The sequence below is a fragment of the Pocillopora damicornis genome, chromosome 6 (assembly GCF_964200805.1).
Source record: "Pocillopora damicornis chromosome 6, jaPocDami1.2, whole genome shotgun sequence".
NCBI classification, from domain to species: Eukaryota; Metazoa; Cnidaria; class Anthozoa; order Scleractinia; family Pocilloporidae; genus Pocillopora; species Pocillopora damicornis.
In genome coordinates, this window is record NC_142675.1 from 17,865,799 (window position 1) to 17,890,360 (window position 24,562).

Genomic DNA, 24,562 nt, shown 5'->3' on the forward strand with positions numbered 1-24,562 from the left:
TTCAGGCCTTTTCGGGATTTCAACCCATGATCTCTACGATACTGGTGCAGTGCTCTACCAACTGAGCTAACAAGTCAATTGGGAGCTGGATATTATGATGGTTCGTATTAAACCCGTGAAGTGATGAATCGATGACTGTTAATATATGAAAATCATATATGAACACTACTTAAGCAGTGGTGGAAATAAGGCCTGGAAAAATTCAGGTCTTCGTCAGGCCTTCAGTAGTGTTCATTACTGCGAAGATCACCATCATATTCATTTCTTAAAGCGCAATTCACATGTTCGATTTTCATTTATTCACAGTCAGCGGGCCATAAGATCAGCAAACCGTGACAACGTAGTTTAATCTGGGTAAGACACTGTTTTATTCCTCGTTCTCGCTCATGCGCAGGTTCATTTACTGAACTAGTATTCTACAAGAAATCATTGGAACGAATGCTTAACGTTCGCATTCTACCGTTGTCGTCATTCCGCTGCCATTCGCTCTGTGGCAAGGATTGGACTAAGGACTCTGTGAGCAAAATAACCAAGAAAGTTCTCTTTAATAGACACGTGATATGTCAGATTATATGGGAGCCATTCCCCTCTTCCCACCTCATAATTGACCATTGATAGAACCTTGCCACATGACCACATCAATAGAGAAAAAAGTCATAGTGCCCAAGGTCGTTCAATATCCTAATTTAAGGTTACTAACGTGCATCATCTTAAGGAAGTATGAAACCTTTTTTTAACACTTAAAAAAATTTGTAATGCTAACGCTACCGGGAAGACTCTTATTTACCAATTCAGCTGACTTTTTCTTTCCGTTTTTTTTCTAAAACTATCGTCAACATATATAACAGTGAAATCTTGCACATTATCGTTGGTGTCTATGGTGGCATGGAAATAATACTAGGAATAGTGGTTGGAATACTGATTTGTCATGTCTTTTCTATTTTGGTATTTGTCTCGTAAGCACAGCTACTGTGAAATGGTTTTGCAAAGGCCCCATCAATCTCTCAAGCACGTATACTAATAGCTCGTTTAGTCGTCGCGTAAAGCGTATCTTTTTCGCGTAGGGCCATGAAATCTGTCGACGGATTTAAACTGACCAATCACGACCGATTTATGCTACTTGAGATCAACAGCCAATAACATCAAAGTAAAACTGACCAATCACTCAACACGAACCAGAATTGTAACACTGGAATGACCAACAACTCTTCGTTTAGGATAACTTCCACTGAGGTCGTCAAAATGTCAGTCACTATTAGCTACGATAACAGTCTTTCTCAGGACTTCTACCTCATACGGTTAGATTTCAAGAGCAGCCCTCTCATTAAGCTTACCTTATCATCATCATCGATAAATTCATACACAAAATTGGTCTGCGTTCCGCCCACACCGTTCCAACATTTTGTAGAAGCACCGTACTCGCTATAACTCTTTTCTGCATTTACTCCTGTCCAGCATTCTCCGTAGAACTGTAATGCAAACACCTGACAGTAGAAATAGCTGAGTCAATTGTAAAGTCGTGCTGCTCCTAAACCTTAGCTTAACAACTGTTCACTGGGTTTTCCGAACCACGAAAGTATTTCATTGATATTTTTTTCCAATATACTGCTCTGTGAGAAATTCGTTGCACCTTCAAATGAAAATAATTGAGTCAAAACTCTATCGAAAATTGTTACTTTCCTAGATTAATTCGACATCTTTTTCTGAGCTATACTGTTCCAGGCTAAGCGTTCAGTTAATAAAATGAAGCGAAATAAAAAACGGTGCGATAATAGCGGAGGAGTGAAGAAGCGAAAGAGGTATGGGACGGGTCGGGTCCTAAAACCTCCAGCGTTCTTTTACTCTTCCTCTGCGTATAGCGCCGTTTACTATCGTGCTTTGTTTAACTAATTAGACTTTTGGGACAGATTACTGAACTGGGTCTTATCATAGTAGTAGATTATTATTAATTTCTACAATTTCCTACTCGGATGCCAGGGAAAATTTAACAGTTGGTCTTTGTTGAAAAGCATGAAGGAAGGTATCTTGAGTAGACCCTTTATTCCAAATTATGCTCCAACTTATGGTCGCCTTGGAGGATTTTGGTACTTTTTCTTAAAACATGCGTCTCAAAACAAGTCCCAATTATATATTTATTGTTAAAAAAGCATAATATCTTTTTATTTTGAGTTTCATAAAAAAAAAACAATGACGACGTCAGCGATACACGTAGAAAACTGTTATACTTGGAGGCCTACAGTCGACGCGAAAACTTGAATTTTGAAGGCATCCCCGAAACTTTCGCTTCGAGCGAAGAAGATGGAGCTATTCAGCGGGGCGACGTGTCTACCGAAAATACAAAAGCGGTGCTGACTGATTTCTTTGAAAGAGTCCTGGGAATAGAAGATGCAAAGAACATCGAATTTCAACGAGTACACCGAATGGGCAAGCCAAGAAAGGAAAATGGAAGAGAAAGGATCATTATTGCGCGTTTCTTAAGATTTTCAGACCGAGAACGGGTGCTCAAATGCGGACGTAAACTCAAGGAAACAGGATACAAGATGTATGAAGACCTCCCGAAAGAAATCCACGAGATGCGAAAGCTCCAAATGGAGAAGTTAAAGAATGCCAGGAAGGACGGTAAACGTGCTTATTTTAGTAGATCGGAGCCCGACAAACTTTACATCAACGGTAAATACGTCAAAATGTAAAATGTAATAAGTTTATTTGGGTTAACGTTGCTATCATGATCATTCTTTTTCTCTAGAAAATGCTAATTTAAGAAGCAGTAGAAAATTCCTGCCATTTTTGTCACTTTCTACTTTATCCGTTATGCATATTCTTTCTCACACCTCATGGGCACTACCAGTTTGATTTTTTTTTTTCACATTCCGGTGAAAGGGTTTCGGGTGGAATGATGTACTAGGCGTTTGTTCGTGCTCGTAAACAGTTCTTCTGGAGCAAGAGGTATGTGGGATTGGTTAACTTATTTTCGCCCTCATTCTTTGTTTTCGTTCTCGTTTTCGTTTTATGTTCATGTAGTTTTATCGCAGTCTGTTAGATACCAATTTATTTCATTCAAACCGCACTCGATTTTTATACCCGGCTCATTTTCATATTTTAAGAATGTAATATCTATCAACTTACTCTTATGAATAACGTTTGCTTTAATGTTCTATCCTTGAATGTTAGAGGAATTCGTGATCTCAACAAACGCAAATCGATCTTTACATGGGCTAGGAACCAGAAAGCGGATATTATTTTTTTGCAAGAGACATATAGTACGCCAGATGTTTTTGATAGTTGGAAATTTCAGTGGCTGGGAGATATGTATTATTCGCACGGATCCAATCATAGCAAAGGCGTTCTGGTGTTAATACGTGAGACCCTTCAATTTGAGTTGAAGTCGGTCAAGAAAGATAGCCAGGGCAGATTCGTCATCGTTGAAGCGTTAGTTCAAGATTCTCCCGTTTTGTTGATCAATATTTATGCTCCTAACAATACCCATGACGCTGTTGACTTCTATGAAAACCTTAGGACTACTTTATTTGAGAGTGACTATGACCAGGACTACAGGTTTATTATGGGAGGTGATTTTAATGTGCCATTAAGTCTTCAACTTGATAGCTATGGAAGTAAAACAGAAAAAAAAAAGACGTGGTAACCAAAATCCGCGAGCTAATGTTAGACTTTAACCTAGTAGATATATGGAGACTTAGGAACCCGGATAAAAAGCGTTACACGTGGAAACAAAATAAGCCTTTAGTCCAACGTCGGTTAGACTACTGGCTAATAAGTGATGATTTTCAAGATGACGTGGACAGCACAGGTATAATTTCTGCTATTAAAACAGACCACGCTGCTATTGTGCTCCAGGTTAACAGTGTTGAAATGCAACCAACTGGGCCGTCATATTGGAAATTTAACTCTAGCCTGTTAGAAGATCCAGAATATATCAATCTTATAAAAGACAACGTTCCCTCGTGGCTAGTAGAATTTAATGAAGTGTTAGACAAAGGTCTTCTGTGGGATTTAATTAAATACAAAATAAGACAAGTAACAATGAAATATAGCAAAACAAAGGCAAAAGAAAGGAGAAGTCGTCTTTGCGAAATCGAGAATAAATTGAAAGAATGCCAAGAGATTTTTGACTCTAATCCGACAGAAAATAACGCTGTACAGCTGGAAACGATCAAATCTGAGTACAACTCACTGTATGATTATATTATTCAAGGTAATGTTGTTCGTTCTAGAGCCAATTGGTATGAACATGGTGAGAAAAATAACAAATATTTCTTAAATTTAGAAAGTAGAAAGATGAGCAACTCTTGCGTCCGTAAACTTTTTGATAAAGGCGGTAAATTAATAACTAATCCTAAATCAATTTTATCAGAATTGTATGACTTCTATACTGAATTGTACTCCAACCGCGACTCACCCAATCATAACAATGTTAGCGATGTGTTTCTTGACCAATGTCGTTTGCCAACTTTAAACGAAGATGCCAAACAAATTTGTGAAGGGGTTCTTACATAGGCGGAGTGTTTTAAAGCTCTACAAACGTTTAAAAACGGAAAATCCCCAGGTAACGATGGCCTGACAGCAGAATTTTATCAAGTATTTTGGCCCACCTTAGGACATTTGTTAGTTGACTCTTTAAACAGTTCCTATGGAAAAGGAGAATTGGCAAACTCCCAAAAACAAGGAATTATAAAACTTATTGAGAAGAAAAACAAGGATAAAAGATATGTTGCGAATTGGAGACCCATTTCTCTGTTAAACGTGGATGTTAAGATTGCGTCCAAAGCTATAACATTAAGACTCGAGAAAGTTCTTTCCGACTTAATTAGTGCTGAACAGTGCGCATATGTGAAAGGAAGGAACATCTTTGATGAAGTACGAACTATAGGTGATATTATGGACTATACAAAGTTATACAATCTCCCCGGTCTCATGGTGACCATTGACTTCGAGAAAGCGTTTGACTCCTTAAGTTGGAACTTCCTTTTTAAGACCTTGGAAAAGTTCAATTTTGGAGAATCCTTTATTAGGTGGATACGTCTTTTCTATACTAAGATATCCAGCTGCATTATGAATAATGGTGTAGCAACTCCTCTTTTTTCAATCGGAAGAGGGGTTAGACAGGGAGACCCTCTCTCGCCCTATTTATTTATTTTAGCCTTGGAAACCCTCCTTACCGCTATCAAACAGACTCGAGATATAAAAGGTATAGTAGTAGAAAACAAAGAAATCAAATGTATCACTTTCGCCGATGACTTAACAAACTTTTTACGCGATAAGGAATCTTTTGACTCTCTTAGTTCCTTATTGAACACATATGGTGAATGTTCAGGGCTTAAACTAAATAAGGACAAAAAAGAAGCCTACTGGTTAGGAAGTTCCTATCGAAATCACGAAGCTCTCGATATTAATAAGGTGAATGAGCCAATTAAAATACTAGGTATATTTTTCACTTATGATCAGCGTAAAAGCAGAGAGCTTAACTTTGACCTTACTTTAAAGTCAATAAGAAAGTCCTTAAGTTGCTGGCAATGGAGAAACTTAACATTAATTGGCAAAATTCAATTAGTCAAAACATTTGCTATGCCTAAGTTTATGTATCGGGCCTCCTTTATCTCTTTTGATAAGGATATAATAAAAAGCATAAATTCTGTGATATTCAATTTCGTGTGGAGAGGCAAAGACAAAGTCAAAAGACTAGCCTTAATTAGTGAATACGAAGACGGTGGCCTCAAAATGCCTCACCCTGAATCTTTAATTAAAACTCAAAGAATTGTGTGTCTTGCAAGGTATTTAGATGATAATAGTAGTCCGTGGAAAGTTTTCTTGTCTCATTATCTTAAGAATGTAGGAACCAGTTTCCTGCTTCAGTGCAATTTCAATCCATCGCGCCTACCCTGTAAACTACCTTCTTTTTATAAAGAATGTCTTGAAGTTTTGTCTGACTTTAATGGCAATCACGATATTATAGCTACAAAACAGGACGTTTTAAATGTGACTATCTGGAACAACCAGAACCTCTTGATTAACAAGAAATCAATATACAACAAGAGAATAAAAGAAGCAGGTTTTGTGAAACTTGGAGATATTCTCTCAAATGACTCAAAATTAAAAAGGTGGGACGCTTTTAGAGAGAAAAATCTCTCCTTGTCAGATTACTTACTCCTACAAGGCATTTTTTCCGCCATTCCGCCTAACTGGAAACAGCTCCTTAACGTTGGAGAGAATAATAACAACCGAATTGACAAAACTGTTTCAGACGATGTTCAAGATATAACAAGAATGACTTCAAAATCAATCTATTCCACCCTGATCAAACGAATCCAGATTTCTCCGACTGCCCAATCTAAGTTTAATTCCGTATATAATATTTCAGGTAATATAGACTGGAAAAATATCTATCTGTTGCCGGGTAGAGTCACTCTTGACACCAGAACGAGAGCCTTTCAATACAAAATCTTAAATCGTATTCTCTACACCAATAAAATCCTATATAAAATGAATTTGGTTCCTTCTCCGATGTGTACCTTTTGTGGAGATCACGAAGAAACTCTTGAGCATCTTCTAATCAGCTGTACCTACACTAAAAACTTTTGGCTTTCGGTTATTTCTTGGTTAAATACTTACAATATGAAAATTGATAAGCTTGATGAGGTAACAATCCTCTTTGGTATTTCCGATAATATCCCTGGGAATTGTTTGTTAAATCACATAATCATTCTTGGAAAATATACCATTTATTCATGTCGTTTTAAAAATATCAAGCCGTCTGTATCCTTACTGAAGGCTAAAACATCTGAAACTCGGAAATTTGAATTTTTGATTGCAAAAAAGAATAAAAAAGAATCTATTCATTATAAAAAATGGGAAAACATGTTAGTGTAATTCAATAGATGAGTATCGGGTATTAACAGGTATAGACGCAGTTGTATATACAGTCGTTCTACCAAAAAAGGAATTTGATGTAGTTTAGTATTTGTACAAATTAGGCTTATATTATTATATAACCACAACATAAATTAAATCTAGCCGACTGTGAATGTAATGTAATGTAGTATTTCGTAATTAGTGTTAGTGAGTAGCGTAAGCGTTAGTGTAATTAACTCTGTATTTGTTTGTATTACTCTAGTATTTGTGCTTTAAGTGAAAATAAAAAAAATGTTAAAAAAAAAAAAAAATAATAATCCCTTCAAAAAACTAAAAATATGCTGATCATTCCGTCGATTTTCCAAATTATGCCAAAGTATGTTTGCACAATCTTTAAGGGCCTAACCTTGAGTGTAGAGTTCTTTTTCGTTACACTGTGGGCGCATTCTTTGACAGTGTTTTCTATGTGACGCCAATCAATTTTTCCACGCATATTTGTCACTAATTCTGGAACAGCGCGTAATTTCTTTGCGTCCTTGAAGCATCCCAAGGCTATGAACCGTTTGCCATCCGGGCTAAGAATGGATCCTGTATCGTAACAAGATATGATAAATGATTATCAATGGTAAACTGGTTTTATTTACTACTCCGCTCCTGAGCAAAGTTTTAGGGTGGAATGAGCAGGCATGACTATGCTGTCGATGCCTTAGTGGGCAGCCTGTGTTGGGTGGTCCTGAAAAGTTTGTTACGTGTTGACTGAGGATCCAAACGCACCAAAGTGTGGCACATATCATAAATGTGTTTACATATCTACTTACCTGGGCATTCAATATCGGTGTTGCATTTTTCCTCTGTGGTGGGTTTCACGGCGTGGCTGCACTGATAGTCTGACACAGTTACCAGCATTCCATGCGCGTTCAGTTTCATGCACTTGAGACTGCGAGTCATTGTACCTCCTCCACATGACCGGGTGCACTGAGAACGATACAGAATGAAAAATTTTGTATGCCATATTTTGGTTCGTTAGTTGCTGTTTTTCTTTGGCTGCTTGCAGAAACCGATAGGAAATTCGCTTTTGAGGAAGTTTCCGTTAAAACAACGCAGCATTAGTGGATAATTCTTATAAACTAATTTGCGATCTCAGCTTAATCTTATCCTTGGAAGTGTAGTTAATGAAAATTTCGAACGGCGATATACTTCAAGATTATCACGGCTGACCTCCTTCTGTGTTTACCTCACTCCATGCTAAATGTTTCCATTCAGCCGGACAAGCGATCATGTTGCATTCCTGCTGTAGGTTTCCGACTGGTTTCTGCTCAGTACACGAGGATTCTTCAACAGTCTCATAATGTTCCTGACTTTTCTTTCGCCTGCAGACGATTGTTCTTAGCTGAATCCCCTTACCACAGGTTTTTGAACATGGCCGCCAACCTGACAGGTACCATCTACGAAATGAAAATCAGGAAAGAAAAAATTTCAATCGATCGTGAAAAGCAGTTCTCGGATTCCAATGATGTTGATTTACTGAGGCGAAGGGACTCGTTTTGCACGACATTTGATTTTTAAACAGGTTTATCTGAAGTTTTTCCGCGTTTAAAAGTTTGTGTCATTGCTTTCATACTCACTCCGGCTGACACGGTTGTGTATTGCAAACCTGCTGCATCGCTGGTTTGCCTCCAGACTTGAGGCAGACCTTGTCATTGACGTAACTGCCGTCATCTTTACGGACGCATTCAACAAGTCTTGTCCGGTATCCTGTTAATAAAACACAATTAACCTTGTTCTGCCTGTTCATCTTATCATCTTTGTCACGGAGATCAATAATTCTTTTGATTTCCTAGTTACCTTCATCTTCTTTAACAAAGGGAAGTCTTATTCACGACTTTTAATTGGGAAATTACTTTAAAGTAAAATATGATTATAATAAAGATTATAATCTCTTGCTTCACATAAACAAGGCAGAATCATAACGAATACCCATATTCTGGGAACGGAGTTCGTTTATATCAAATGAGACATTCAAATCCTTCCTATGGTTGTCAATTGAATTTATTTTCATTTCCCAGAATCAGGTGACATAAAAACTATCAGTGACTGCGGTATTTAGGATTTGTTTTTTCAATCTCGATTTCAGTTCTTTCCTAAAGTTTGTCTTCGTATTTTTTATTTTCACCACCTACCCTTGATTGTTTTTCTTAAAAATTCAGCCTTACCCAGTGAAAAACAAATTAGCTCTGCTTACTCGTTCATCTAAACGTAACGAGCAGATTGAATCTCATTACCTCCAGCACAGTCTTGAGTGCATGCACCCCAGCCTCCTATCTTCCATTTTACTTGGTCAGCAGTTACGTCACTCCTTTGGGGCGATAAAAAATGGTATTCCACCCCAGGATTTGCTCCTTCAATAAAAACATACTAGGAGAAAGAAACACAGAAAAAAAACTTACAGGTTTAATGTACAAGGAAGAGAAAATGATTTGAATTTTGCTTCTTTTACTTCTGCTACTTTTGACGTCAACCGTCGTTACCTCAGGGCCAGATCAATGAATATTTAACGAAATTCGTCCGTAGAATGCATTAATTTGTCCTGATCTATTCAAGTATTCGTGCTGATCTACCTGAATCCTCTCGTGTAGAACAATCGAGATTGCAGCTTGCCAAACGGGATCTTCTGTCTGCCTCATTTTGCACGTTGCAGGGTTGAAATAACAGGTGAGGTGCGCTTACCTTTATAAAATCCACAGACATTGGACTAGTCCCTCTAAACTTTAAACTTTGGCACGTGATGAACCTGTAATTTCTCCTTACAGTATTCATACTAACTCATCCGATGAGATGTTAATAGATGCAGCAAACTGGTATTGAGAATAGTCCAAGGTATTCATCAAAATTTTATCATCTTGATTGAACAAAAAAATCGCCTTGGCTACTTTCTCACAAAGAACACGAAGCAATTGCAACTTGAAGGGATAATCACAAATCATATCTTAGGGGTTTGACGGATGAAGTACGATGATGCGCCAAAGTTTCGAACTTCTGTAGAACCTGATAGCGGAGCTCCTGAGCAAGCGGGGACACATACTAAAAAAGTATGTCGAATTATCAAAATTGGAACAGTTCGTCTTTAAGTGACCAGTTTTAATCTTTCCTAACACAAAGGTGCACTGTGCTTGCGCAACAAGCTGCATTGAGGACACAATAAGCAGATTGCACGTCGATAGGTAGATGTGTGAGCTGGAGCTCCGCTATTAGGCCTATAACTAAATCACCACAAGTGCTAACCATGAGTTTCAATGCTTCTTTCGTCGGTCCTGGGATGTCAACTTCGTCCTTCCATACGTAGTCCTCGTGATCGTAGGCGACTTTAGTTCCAGCTGCCTTCACTACTGTGCTCCATGTAAACGCCACGTTGTAAACCCACTTTCCATCTGCTGCTCTCTTAACCCCTGAAAATAATATGCAATATTTAAAAATTACTCCATGAGAGCGCGTTGGATATGAGATAGCAAATAGCCAACGAGGCGCTTAGCATCGAGTTGGCTATAACCTATCTTGTATCCCACGAGAGCGAATAGAATAATTGTTTTAATCAAATTTCATTAAATAATGACTGTTTGGTTATTTGATGCCTCTTTTTAGCTCCGCGATGCGCAATGCATTTCCATATAGAGTGACTCGGAATATGAGCCGATAACCGGTTTTAAGAGAACCAATCAGAAGGCTAGAAATGCAATATTCGAAGTTGAAAATTGAATATTTGGCAATAACTGAGGGGAGCAGCGACAAAATTTTCCTTGAAAGCAGTATATTGAGCGATTTTTTTTATCCTCAATCGCAGTAACTGCTGATATCTATGGAATGAAAGTGAAAACGGTTTATTGAGAGAGCACTAATATAATAATTTGATATTCAACTCGGTTTGTATTATAAAAAAATTTTCTCCCAGTCACTTGTTTATTGCGTGTCAGATGCCGGATGATGTTACTTTATCATTTAAAAAGCAGGCCTCTCACCAAGCATGTTTTTCGTGTTTCCCTTGACTTTGGCAAAGACATTGGTAGAGCCAGCTGGAATGGTGATGATTTCGCCTGGCTTATTTGGACCTTGAAAGCAAAACGATTGATGAACATAGGCCCTAACCGATAACTTAAGAACAAGAGAAATGTCCTCATAATTATATACGTCGTAAACCGAGCGGCGAAAGTATATTTTCCGAGGATTGCACAATTATTTATCTAGGAATAGTCTTGACTTCGAGGTAAAGAGCTTCTACTCGGCCCAGAATGGGCCCCTAAATGGTACCCATTTTAAAGGACTTTAAAAGGTTTCGTACTCCAGCTCTTTATTTGTGGACTTAGGTTACTGTTGGCACTTCTTTAGTTCCCTTTCAAACCTTCAGTTTGTCTAAAAAACTCCTTTCATTTCCATGATCGTTTCATCACCTTTGGCAATTACTATCAATCAAAGGAAGACGCTCCTTTAAGCGCACATGGACCTCAAAGACTTTAAACTGATCTAAACGATTATTCAACGGTTGGGAAACGTATAGTTCTGTATACATTCATGCAACCCGAGCAAAGTCGAGATAGGTTGCGAAACCCATAGTAGCTCTTACTACAACCCTTGCGTTAAATGAAAATTATTCAGTTTTTTTACCCCATTTACGGTAGTTCTCTGTGTACAACCCACTAACGAAGCTGCAAGTGGAACTGTCGCCTCCGCAAACAGCACAATGGTCGTACTTCACGCCTGAATTTAATCTCATGTCACAACCAACGGGCTGGAAACAAAAAAAAACCAGATCATTAAAAGGTAAACGAGTATCAGTTGGGGCTTACTGGTCAAAACGAGACGGATTGACTTTATCATGGTTAAGGACCTTTTCTTCGATTTTTTCGCTAATTATCATAGGCATTAGAATTTTAATGATCTGATCAGGCTAAAATTTTATGACAGGACGTTCTTTATCAGTCTCCACAGCAGTTCTGACGAAATTTAATGATCAATGTCTTGAATTACAACCCTTGCTATCACTGAAAATCTACAATCTTTTGACTGTAATATTGTGACACAACGTGGGAAAATTTCTGAAAATCCAACTGTGGGGAGTTTTTCTCTTTTGTCTTAACTTGTGGTTTGCTTTGGTCTCTTTTTTGCCATGATTTCATCACGGTTGGACTTCCGTGGAAGCTTTTGTAGACAACCTTGCAAGAGAACTAGACTCTTTGAAAAATGAACCACTTATGGAGGTATTTAGGCACCGCTCAGCCAAGGATATGAAAATGGGAGCGAGAAGCTAACAATGCTTCTACATTACTGGAACACCGGAGTCGACAGCACAGGAAAATGTGACATGTTTGTCTTTCCTCAGTGTGCTTCGTGTGTCAGTTCCCAATTTTTAAATTTTACCTGGCAAACTCCTTCAATGCAAACGTCTTTGCTCATGGGGTTACTGTTGCATCGAGTGCCGTCCTTGACTCGGCCTCGAGGTGTTGCATAGCTTCCTCGTCGGCATTCTAATATGCAAGGATCTGAAAAGCGAGTTTTTTTTGGTGAAATACATTTTCATTTCAGTTTCAAGTACATTTTATTCTGACTTGAAGTACATGCTACCAAGTGTAGAAAACGATTTATTACTGCTAGCAGATTTCCTCTTATCTATTCCGCTTTTTTCGATCACCCTCTCTGATAGTTTGAATTGGCATTTAATCTATTCATCACATAAATTACTGCTACATTCACAACTGGAAGCAGCTGAAATAATATACGACAAGAATCACAAGTAATATCTTTGAAAAAATCGTAGATTAACTCTTCCTTTTTTCTGACCAGAGAAAACGATTTAATCATCTCTGAAACATTTTCAGTTACATTCTTGGCTGCTTAGCCTCTCGTGACGTAAGATACGCACCTGATCCCCAGTGCACCACGGATTTCGGATCAAAGGCCTGGCACTGAGTAAGTCTATAATCTGTGGAGCCTTCAGGGCAAGGCTGTGGGCAAAAAGTGTAATTATGCTGAAAATTATCCGTGTTTGGATTTAAGGATGATACATAAGATACTAAGTAACGATTTTGTAAAACTAATTCACGCCCAGTCGGAGCCACTGTATGATGGTTTTTCATTACCTTTGTGTTACACATTTCCCATGATCCTTTCTTTGATCCTTCACAGTTTTTACCACCATTCTGTGGCCTAAAAAATAATATTGTTGCGAGAAATTACCATGCGATAGTCCCATGACTGATTGCTGACGATTGACAAAATGTTTTGGAACAAATTGAGCTATCGCAAATCAAACCAGGACAAGACAAAACAAGAACAATAAACAAGTATTTATCAGGTAAAGGGTTGTTTGCTCACCGATCGTTCTAAAGTCTTGTACGTTAAGACGTATTGGCCAGTTTTGCCGAGATCTTATCAGCTGAGGGACTCAAGTAGCATAAATCTTTCGTCATTCATAGGATCATTTTTGATCCGTCGATAAGGTTTGCTCGTTCTGATCGGTTTGTTTGTTTCGTTGATTATGTCAATAACACTAATGGTTTGTTATTGCTCACGACAACAGTCGTTCTCAGGCTTCCTCTCACTTGAATGATTAGACTGCACGATTAACTGTTATCGCTGGGTTCAAACTTCACTGAACAGAACAAAACAAAAAAAACCTTAACGAAGTACATGGTCATTTAGATCCTCAGTAATATTGCTTAAGAAAGAATTAAGCAGCAAAAATTAGAGTAATGGCTATCCCTACACAGGGTTGGTGCATGATCTTGTTTTCCAGGTCACTCCGCCACCGCAAGTTTGTGTGCATGAGTGGGTGTCCAGCCAATCACTCCATCCTCCGTCAATCATCGCAGAGCCGTCATCCTCACATTCACCTTTAATGCACCACTTCAAAAATAAGAGAAAGTAAAAATTATGGTATACTCGAAGAAAATTATAATCCCTTTGTGAATGAGGTCTCCATGATCACATCTGGAACAGTGATTAGTCTGCCGCAAACGTAAGGGTCTAGGAGAATTTCCGTTACACATACAGATTGCGCGGTCTATTTTTTCAAGATTTACTTTATTGGTTAGAGAGCTTATTCAAGGAATTGGTTGGCTCAGCTCAGCTTAAGCTCAGCAGTTTTACGAGAAGCAAGAGATGTAGCAGCAAGTTCAAATTCAGTTGTTTTGAGCTTTTTTACTTACGTGCCTATCACCACATCTCGTGCCATCGACAGGCGGAGCTCCACGAGATATACATTTATACCCATCGTTGGTGCAGTATAAGACGCCACAGTCAGCCTAATGAAAAAGCAATCACAGGCCTTTTAAATTTTTCTCAGGTCTCATCTCATAAGCTTTCAAAGTGTCAAACCGTATTGTTTTGAAACCCTTCTCTTACATTCGTTTTACGCACGTGATTGACTTTAAATGTTAGGTTTGTCAGTATTATCACAACTGAGAATTGATAAAAGTAAGTCTGCTGACGAAACCGACAATTTTAGCTGTTGCTGGTTATTGGTATTGTTCGCCCACCCCCCTTCCCCTTGCCCTGAGGAGCATGCCATACCATCCCAGTATTTTAGCCAGTACCTACTCGTGCTTTTGTAAGGGGAGAGGCACTATGAGGGAAACTTTCACTGCCCATGAACACAACACAAGCTTTCCACTATTCCAGACAAAGAAACATTTTAACATGCAACCAAACAAATGAATTACATCGGATTCGACAGATTACTTGAGATTACCTTCCGTGGCAGAATTTCTCATACAAGAAAACAGAAATAAGCGACGGTTTTTTCTTTTTTTTTTTTATATATATGTCTCTATATCACTGAGCTTTTTCTGTTTATTTCAGATTTGTGACCATGACCTTTATACTGATAGACGGTAATTCGGAGGGTAACACTCGGACTATTGCACTCAGAATGAGATAACAAAGTGAAAACGTTCGTTATTCTTAATTTTGCGCGAGCCCGCATGAACAAAAGTTTCCCTATCAAAAACTATTGTTGCTAACCAGGAGGTCGCAGGTTTGACTCTTACTGAAAGCACTCGGAGTTATTTTTCAAGTACGCCTGTGTTATTCACTGAAAAACATCATCTTTCAATTTTTACTTACTTTCCTCTGGGGACAATGAAAGTATCCTTGACCAAATTGCAACCTACACTGTAGTGTAGCGTTCACAATCTGTCCCGGTAGCTTCTTGTGGAAGACGCTGGGCATTTCTGTGAAGTTATGTGGGTTGTCATCCAGACATTCCGAACCGGATCCACTGTCAGGAAATACCACACCTAGAGCTTTATTCTCAGAGCAGAACCTGACTTTTAGCCCCATCCTCTTACAGGAGGGGCAAGGGTGTAGGAAGACCCTTCTTGAGTTTTCTGAGCCACGTTTTAGCTCAACTGATTTTCTATTCTGCCATGGATTCGTTACTATTCTACATTTAAATTGTAATTATAATTATTATACTTGCAAGGAGTCGATCATGTCAAAGGGCTTTTGGTCTCTCATGGGCTTCTTTGCTCCCTTTAGTTACTCTTGCAACTTGATAATTAAATTTCTGGCAAAAAAATTTATAAATGAAAAAAATGAAACAGATCGTTTTTAGCCTTTGACAGAAAGCCTTCGATATTTAAGATTGGGTGTCTAAATTGTGAGCCGCAACACCGCTGAAGGCACGTTATCTTTTGAGGAGGTCGAGAGGGTTTCCTCTGTCTTACAAATTATCAATCTTCATCGTGGTTCTCCCTCCCTCTCTCAAGGAGGTGAGGAGGGAAAAGAGAGCACTCTAAGAGTAGAAATCTTTTCTTAAAAATTGAATGGAATTACGTAGAAAACATACAATTGGCTACAAGCCTTCACATCAGCTTTCCTCTGCATTTTACTCATTCATTATAAGAACAGCTGTGCTTGATCATGTATATTCTGTTTTAAACTATTGGGAGTACTTTAAGATATAAATCAAAATAATCTAATGTTCATCATTCAATGCTGTTGATTGTTTGTCTTCCAATTGGAATTTTCGTTTCGCTGTTCAATTTGTCAGACCCTTTTACTAACCTTCATCTCTGTTAATTTTCAAATCCCAGGATTTAGTACTTTCTCGTATATATACTTACGTGAGGAATTCTTGAATGCGAGTACGGCTGCAATTTGACCATTTGAATGCATTTTCCCCGTCGCTTACGACGCTTGCCATGATATACCCGTTGTTGCACCGCTCTTCATCATGACCCACGCCAAATCTACATGGAAGATAATGACCAGCTCCCAGTTGGCTTGTTAGCTCAGTTGATAGAGCGCTGCACCGGTACCGCAGAGGTCATGGGTTCAAATCCCGTACGGGCCTAAATCTTTTTCAGGCCTTATTCCAACTACTAGTTCAGTAGTGTTCATAACTGCGAGGATCGATTTTATATTCTTCTTTTCAACTGCAGTGCATATATATAATTTTAATATATTCACAGCCATTATTCACCACTTGGAAGGTTTTGTTTGGATCCAACATAATGACCAGATTCCAACTAGCTTGTTAGCTCAGTTGGTAGAGCGCAGCACCGGTATCGCAGAGGTCATGGGTTCAAATCCCGTACAGGCCTGAATTTTTTCTAAGTACGAGGATCGATTCTATATTCGAAGGGTAATTAAGTGCTATCAACTGAGTTGAGAACGTACATTGGCCACCACAAAGAGTTTAAAGGCTGACGTTTCGAGTGTTAGCGACTGACGAAGGGCTGACGCTCGAAGCGTCAACCTTCAATCTCTTTAAGGTGGTCAATTTACGTTTTTAATTCAGTTAATAACACTAAATTACCCTTTTATAATCTCCCACCGACGCAGCACCACAGTTTCTTTAGAGACCCACGCCCTAAATGCAGATAAGTTGCTCAAGACTGCAGAGGCTGTCGGATGAACGAGATTATCTAATTGCACCGTTCGGTATCGCAAAAGAAGTGTATTTATAAAGTCTTTTATTTTATGACTAATACAACAAGTAGTAGATATTATTTATTTGGACCCGTTATCCCTCGTAATTTTCCTGCTAACTGTTCATCACTGATATATATATATATATATACTCACGTGTGAGCTGTTTCATGAGCGATAATGATGGCTGATGTTAGGCCAATGTCATTGTTAACAGTTTTGCCAAACTGTGAGGAGCAAGTAGAACCCACAGCAGCTAAACCTAAAAATTGATTAAATGATGAAGTCTTTTGTTCTTAAAAGCTAAAAATCAATAATCTTCGTCTCGTTTTCTGTGTAAGGCAGTAAAAGAGAGTAAACCGAAAGTTAAAAGAATAATTGAAAAATGGAAAAACATTTATTCAAAAGTGATAAGGAGCTGGTGGAGGTCTTAATTCTCATGTCTAGGCTCTGACACGACGATCTAATCGAGGCAAGAATTTCTGAAAGTTAATCTCGAAAAACGTTCATTGTATACTACAAAAATTGGAAAGGGAAATCGATTCAGAGGTGTAGCAACATGACTGACACAGAATTAAAAATCTTTATCGATTTAGACAACAACTCATCCGTTTACCTCCAAAGCCATCCCTGTGAAAAAAAAGAGGACTTTGTTTTAGGTTTCCGCTCACTGTAAACTCGGATTGATCCAAATAAGTCGTCCAGCGGGGATGAGTTAGGCATTCTTGGCTTACGTTTTCGTTTGAAAGAAAAACCTTTCGAAAGCAGACCTAACCGAAAAGCACTATTTTATTTATTTTTTTGCGTGATAAAGCCCTACGCATTAAAATATTTCTAAGCATGTGAAACGTTGCATAAACTTCCCTCAGGCTGGGCGTGGAAAAGATAACAATTTGGAAGTTGTTCCAGAATAAGTCACCGCTTTTTTTGGAAACAAATATAACCCATCCTAGCCCACTTACTCTGTGTCTTTGGATGATGCCCCATTAATAAAAGAGTTTATAATTGTTACTCACCCTGTCAGTAATATAACAATGTCAGCATGTTTAGGATCGTCGTCTGACTCTGGCAGGCTGTCACCCCAAGCTTTCACTTTACTTAGTCTGACATGATTGGAAGCTGAAGAATCGTAACCAAACTGAAAATTGATTGGTAGAGATCATTCACTCAATGTCCGCTCTCTGACAGTGCTTACTGTATGTTATAAAAGAAAGATTTGTAGAAAAATAAACCAATAGAAAAAATTATAAAAACAAAGTAACAAAATCTGGAACAAAAATAAAATTAGAAAAAAACACACCGGGGTTACACACTCAGAAGCAGTGGCTATTCAAATGCACACAATAATTTTCCTAACATCCTTGTGACTACGTTTACGAACACTCATTTAATTTCCATTTACGACTATGGTGCTTTAATCTGCACCGGATATTGGTTGATACTTGTGTTACAGAAATCATGTATCGCTCAGTTCTTTGGAAAGATATCAAATAAAAAGGTTATTGCCACAATCACCTGGAAGAAAATGATCATTTATCACAATGAAGGACACTGGGATCAATATCAGTATCTGGGAAACTGCCCACCCACCCCTCCCCTAACCCAACATTAACTGTAACTTGTCATCAATTGACTATTGTTGAGTTGGGGGAGGGGTAGGTGGGCAGGACACTGTTCATAAAGAATGAAAGGACGTCATTTTGTTTTCACGTGTTGAATAGGCAATGGTTGCCAGTAGCCAGAATCGACTAACATATCAATGGTCTATTCTGTAGACTGACAAAACACCAGAATGATCCAATGCTTACGTAAAGATCCTTACAAGAGGGTAGCTAGAGGCATTGTTTTTGAAGAAACACAGAAAAACAATCCAAAGAGACAACCTTACCCCATCTTTCTTGATCTCCAGTTTAACTACCACCAATGATACCTTTTTCTCTCCAACACTTTCGTCGTGAAACATGCTATCGACCTAACAAGTTTTAATAAAAAATGAGAATACAAGATTTAAGATGCATTCCAAAAATTAGGTCATTGAAAAGGGTTTTATTTCAACTAAGTTTAATACGAGAGAAATGCACTGCAAGACAACAAAAGAGTAAGGTTTCTTTACCAAGTGGATCAACATAAGGAGATGTCTTTCCAGATTTTCTTCCCCACGATTTTTGACCACCAAATCGTCTGCTACTATGGCAACTTCTAAATGCTTATGTGATACTGAACGTTTAATTTCCAAGCTTCTTTTCATTCTCTCGTGAGAATCTGTGTTGCAAAACCAAGGTTGATTAGAATTACAATGTTTCACGATTTGGAAGTTTTATATTGTTGGTTTCCCCATAGGCGTTATCAGTATGTATTCTACCTGATATTTCACATCCTCTACCGATGACATCTCCTAGTGATCTTTTAAAGATCAAATGAGGCTGCGCACCACTAAATGACCCATAATCCTTTGCGAGGTGATTGGGTAGTGGTTGTATAAAGAGTGCCTGCTTTATAAGGTTGATCATACCACTCTAAGAAATAAAGAGAGTTAACAATTATGTTTTGTCATCTCATAGGAAGCTTATAGCATGTCATACACGGAAAAAGAGCTTTACTTTAACGTAAAGCAAAAACAGGAACATTTACACTCATTACTCATTGAAGTCTACATATTTATACCAATCCATCGTGGTTGCTGACGGCAACTACAGAACCAGGATGGGACACTACATGGCCACTATAGAAGGTATTCTTAGGTGGTGCGGCGTAGGATTTGCTCCCGTTTTCATGGACTGTTTCTACAATAGCTCCAGGGGCCAGTATATGTCTTGATTTGGTGACATTCAAATGGAGTTTGAAACCAAACGCTTCCATGTTATAAAACCAGTTGTTGGGTTGATCTGTGCTTCGCTTCCTGCGACTACATTTGTGAAGTTCATGAGAAAGAAATTCCCCAGTTTCGTCTGCTTGGAATGGCGAGATGACTTCATACTCAGGCACTAACGATGACAATAATAAAACATAACAGTCATTTGATAAAACACGAGTGCAAATATATAACAAACAATAAATACGACAAGATGAGCAATGTTTGTTAAGTTTCTGATACAAACTGAGAATTTCAATGCAGTATGGGAGGGGTGGGAGGATTTTGGTTGTCTCACACTAACATTAACGTGATTTCCCTGAGGCTCTGTGGTATTTCAATTTGTGATCCCCCCTCTGTTCCCTCTGAAAAAGATTTGATCGCCCCAAAACCCTCCAAACCCACCTCTCTCAGGCGATGAATAAAAAGGGGCCCCGAAATGAGAAAAATAATTACATTGAATACGGACCTTCTGAGTGGGAGTTCGCTCCAAAATAGTTTGATATCTCCCTTTTTGTCATTCGATGATGGAGAGCTGGAACCTAATCACAAGATCATGAAAAACTTTTATTGGCATTTTACAACTACTTTCAGTATAGCATGTAAACCTCGGTTCGCTAGACTCAATTTGTCCATCAAGATCGCACTAAAAACGTCTGGGGTCCAAGAAACAAAGCTTCGCACTTTGTGTAGTGGACGTAAATGTCGCTGGTTGAAAGTGGCATTTTGAGATGAGCGAATGACGCGAGGTTTGAGTCTCTGGGGCAAGCTTTCCTAAAGGGCTCGCTTTTAGTTTTCAAAAAGGTGGAATTTTGAAGACAGACTGGCCCCTAAGTAATTAATTGTCTCAATCGCAGTAATTATGTTTACATAAATGATTCACTCTTTAACAATAGTTATGGTGAGATCACCCGTAGACGTCGAAAACGCAATAATGAAGTTTTGATTTTCGTGACAATGAGACATTTTCAAATCAAAATCTTATGAATACCTTTCGGTTGATGGTAGACGTGACCGATTCTAGGAAATAAAAGCAAAGTATTGTTATATCTCACTGTCACACGAAACGATAATAAAGCTATGGTTTTCAAATATAATTTTCATACCTGAAACGATACTTAGAACAACGCCCACTTGTAATAGAATTTTAGTCACAGAGAGCATTGCTGCCGAGGATTCTGAAAAGAAAAGTTGAGAACAATTTTTGTGATCATGTGGTTTTCACAGGGAACCGACAGTCCTAGACGTATATCTCTTAAGCAATGCACTATTTCTTTGTGTAATTTCAAAGATTCTAGGGTTTGCTTGTAACTAACTAACTGTACAACGCTTCAGTTAGCGTAGTGCGAGGCATTGGTGATTTGAACTCCATTTAGTCGATTTAATTCAGTTTAGCGACAGACCAAAGTTTGCATATCTGCATAAACTGCATAAAAGTTGGTATAGCTTAGCATTATTTTAAATGTCATGAAGAGCAACAGAACTTTTAAACCGAAGCCTTCTTGAAAGCTCTTGTTTAGGACAGAAAAGTATATCAGCCTATTCTGTCAAAACTCGTTAAGACCATATCCGTAATAGTTTATCCTTTTCGCCTTGTAGATGCTTCATCTTTATCAGAAATCCTGAAAACTGCGAAGAAAAATCTTTTTGTCATCACCTGTTCTCAAACGCGAAATCTTTTTATAGTAGTAAGAAGGTGAGCTAAGAGCAGTGCGTATAAGTACAAAGTGCATTCCCGTGCATCTATAGGCTCGCCGTTGTGAAATATTTCCATGAATTAGTTACTTTTTAAGAATTTTGAGTCCAAAAGGAATGTAATGGTCGAAACAAAAGCCATCAAGTTTTAAACAGATTACACAATTAAGAGTGAGATTTAACTGAAAGTCAAGGCGACGTTGGGTGAGTTTCGGCATTAAATATGATCTTCTTTGAGTCGAACTCAATATAGAGGTAGATTTCTAAGCGAAGCAATGACAAATCAACTGTAAGACTGGGCTTCACTACCACGAAACTGGAGCCAAGCTGATTTCAGAATAAGTAACTTATTGAGATTTTGGAAAAATAGACTTAGGAATGTTTTCCTCATCCCAGAACATGAAGGTTGTGGTTTTCACCTCAAATGGAAATGGCGAGATCAATGAAATTTAGCCGCACAAGTCCGTCTGTTAGTTTGCAGCTAATAAATTTGAAAATTAAAATGGCGAAAGCTTCTCTGAAGCACAGAATATTCTTTGTAAAGTAAAAGATAGACCAAGAAAAGCACAACGTTACCTTGTTGTCTGCAAAAAAGCTCGCGCAGTAGTCTAATTCAAAGGTGACCGAGACTGCAGTAAAACAAGAATATGAGAAAATCTCCTTTCATTTCGCTAAAAGGCAGATGTTATTTGTGTTTGTTAGCGGAAAAAGCAATGTAAATTAGGCTTGTCTGACAAAAACGTTTAAACTGTTTTGTACATAGAATGTCAGTTTTTTAGAGAGTAATTTTATTTCCCCCGAAAACTATGTGGGATAGTAGAGCACTTACCCAAATTTTGCAGACTGGTTTGTTACTGTTTTATGCTGAAAATCTTGTTGCCATGTGTTGATTTTCAAATGAAAATTTTCTTTCGTGAGGCTAGTATTTATCAATATTTATGCCTTGGGAGGGTATTTCAAACAAAAAGTGTCAATTTTTTATTGACATTCACTGAGTTAATCATTGCCCTTAACAATTCAGTCTTTAAGTACGCCTGTCAAGGTGAGCTGCGCCTTTATATTTTTTTTGAGAATTTTTGACCAAACGACCCAATGCAACGAGAATTGCCTTCTTTGAAGTAATTGGCACTTTAGGTTCTGAAAGCTGATACTTGCAAAGGCATGGAATCGCAGGAAATCGGGCAAATATCAAAGAACGAGAACAAACAGAAATGATTCATGTAGACCCATTTCAAATTACACGCAAATAGAATTCTAAACCGCTGCATTTCTCGCAAGTGTTGGCGTTATTCATTTAAACAAAACGAAAAACATACAGTACTGATGACAGACTTGTCTGCAACTGACTGCAGTAACACATCTCTTGCTATAGCTTATATGTTCTCTGAATAATTTTCTTAACACCCGGTAAGTCCGGATAACATTCAACGACAAAAAGTAAACAAGTGCAATAACATTTATTTGATTTCTCGCTCCTACTCTTTTCCAATTGTTAAAACCGCGCCAGCTTCTGTCATTGTGGTATTCAACTAAGTAACACATGAATTAAAATCCCTGGAGTCATGGCATATTCTTCAATGCAATGAAAAGTTTGTCTTATCCTTGAAATGTGCCACCCTATTGAAAAAAAGCCGAAAAATCTCTTCGAAACAGGTTGACACCATCTTTTGTTGCTAATTGATCTTTCTCACGTTGTAATGATTTATGAAAAGCCTAGGTATCCTTGCTCTATCTTTAGATCAACAATGCCGAGTTATTCCAATTCCACTTACCTCTTTATCCAAAATGTAGATCAAATCGTGCCAACAATTGTGAAAAAGGGCTGTCGAATCATGTGAGAAGACGAGGAGATCGACTGTATTTGTTTTAGTGCTGAATGACAGAGTATTTCCAGTGTTTACAGACCAACCAGGTGCCTATTGTTGACTTTCAGGTACATTTTGTCTTTTAAAATTGTCTTAAATGTGAAACTGGTGAAATACTGAAAGAATCAATACTCTTAAAATTATTCCAAAGCAACTTATTTTTAAATGTGAAAACTGAACGAAGGATTTCAGCTGTGTTTATATGAAAAGGGTGTTCACGACGTTGTATCTTAAGTCAGCACCTATACTGCTTGTGTAATTTTTATATTTTATTTCATCTATCTCGGCGCGTATGGATAGAAAATTGCTTTTTATTGTTTAAACTGACGTGTTTTATGTTTTTCAGAGTCTATATGTGGTTGCGAAACAGAAACAGAAACCAACGGAGAGGGAGAGTAGGACAGATTTGTCGTAGTTATTGCAAGGATTGATTAAGGGTCCGACTTTAGGATACTCAAACTTGATATGGATAAGCCCTTGGGAGACTGGAGCTCGCCCCGTTAATGAAATCAAGCAGTTTTCATTTTTTTCGTAAATATCTGGATTTGCATTGGTTTTGCTTCCCTCTCAACCATTCATACGAAATTAAATCCAGACTCGACTTGGTCATTCGCGTATTTAATCTTGCTTCTCTTTGCCTCCTTGATTCATTTTTCTAGATAGGCAGTTGCAGTTGTCATAACATTGGTTTTTGTCTCATAAGTCTCGATCGAAAAGCACCAATCGAGTTGCAACTGAAGCATCTATAAAAGAGCGATAACCGCTACGCAAGGAAAATAGAATGCCAAAGCAGGGATTTTGTTGGCGAATACATGTTAATGTTGTTAATATTACGGTGACGACCATGAAATCTGGATATCTCTATTTAATTTAGATTATCTCTCTCTATGGGGACGGCGATAGCGCTCCTCTGGTAAATTAAAGTGTTAAGAAAACCGTTTTTTGACCAAAAAACAAAACACCAAACCAAACAACTGAAAAGAAAATGCAGACGCTAATATTTTTAAAGGTGGTGACCAAAGTATTCACACAGGTTATGCATACTTCCTAAAACTTCAGAATGCGGTATATACCAGACGGACGGTCATAAAATTACGACAAAATTTTTTCAACATGTAAGGTTATCATTTTCTCTTTGTTATGGAGCTACGCAAGCGCATTACATGAACCGCGGGAGCTAAATTATTCTATGAGACCTGCAACAGCACCACTGATATGGTGGAAGGATGATGAAGTACGTGTACCGTTCGCCATCCAAAAGGCACTGTGGGCCATGGTGGTTATGATGTACAATTACATTTTATCTCTAAAATGTAATTGCAGTTAATCTCCGAGTTATCATTTAATTAAAAAAAAGCCACTT

At 38.1% G+C, this 24,562-nt stretch overlaps 1 protein-coding gene across 3 annotated transcripts; it reads right to left on the reverse strand.

The window, feature by feature from the left end:
- Positions 1–344: 344 nt before the first annotated feature.
- On the reverse strand, positions 345–23,220 carry LOC113681999 (A disintegrin and metalloproteinase with thrombospondin motifs 6). 3 transcript variants are annotated; one of them, XM_089210928.1, is made up of 29 exons: positions 23,107–23,215; positions 21,911–21,963; positions 20,746–20,817; positions 20,631–20,659; positions 20,109–20,181; positions 19,453–19,772; positions 19,151–19,304; positions 18,902–19,050; positions 18,677–18,760; positions 17,805–17,926; positions 17,405–17,418; positions 16,945–17,050; positions 15,981–16,106; positions 14,980–15,133; positions 14,064–14,159; positions 13,622–13,761; positions 12,996–13,062; positions 12,779–12,860; positions 12,277–12,398; positions 11,524–11,647; positions 10,881–10,970; positions 10,150–10,313; positions 9,150–9,282; positions 8,493–8,622; positions 8,102–8,312; positions 7,686–7,842; positions 7,274–7,455; positions 1,335–1,484; positions 345–514 (listed from the first exon to the last, which is right to left on the reverse strand). In XM_089210928.1, the coding sequence occupies exons 3-29, from the start codon at positions 20,801–20,803 to the stop codon at positions 506–508; spliced, it is 3,246 nt and encodes a 1,081-aa protein (XP_089067054.1). In that variant the 5' UTR covers positions 20,804–20,817; positions 21,911–21,963; positions 23,107–23,215; the 3' UTR covers positions 345–505. The 3 variants fall into 3 exon arrangements, with proteins under 3 accessions (XP_089067054.1, XP_089067053.1, XP_089067052.1); XM_089210927.1 differs by lacking the exon at positions 21,911–21,963 and having other exon boundaries at positions 23,107–23,220; XM_089210926.1 differs by lacking the exon at positions 23,107–23,215 and having other exon boundaries at positions 21,911–22,025.
- Between the last annotated feature and the right edge of the window lie 1,342 nt (positions 23,221–24,562).

What these genes read in the sequence shown, in the direction of transcription:
- LOC113681999 (XM_089210927.1), bottom strand. Translation starts at nt 20,803, where the DNA reads ATGCTCTCTGTGACTAAAATTCTATTACAAGTGGGCGTTGTTCTAAGT. An exon ending in CGTCTACCATCAACCGAAAG is followed by an intron (nt 20,182 to 20,630) that starts GTATTCATAAGA and finishes TCTTGTGATTAG; the next exon opens with GTTCCAGCTCTCCATCATCG. An exon ending in TAGAGGATGTGAAATATCAG is followed by an intron (nt 19,051 to 19,150) that starts GTAGAATACATA and finishes TTTGCAACACAG; the next exon opens with ATTCTCACGAGAGAATGAAA.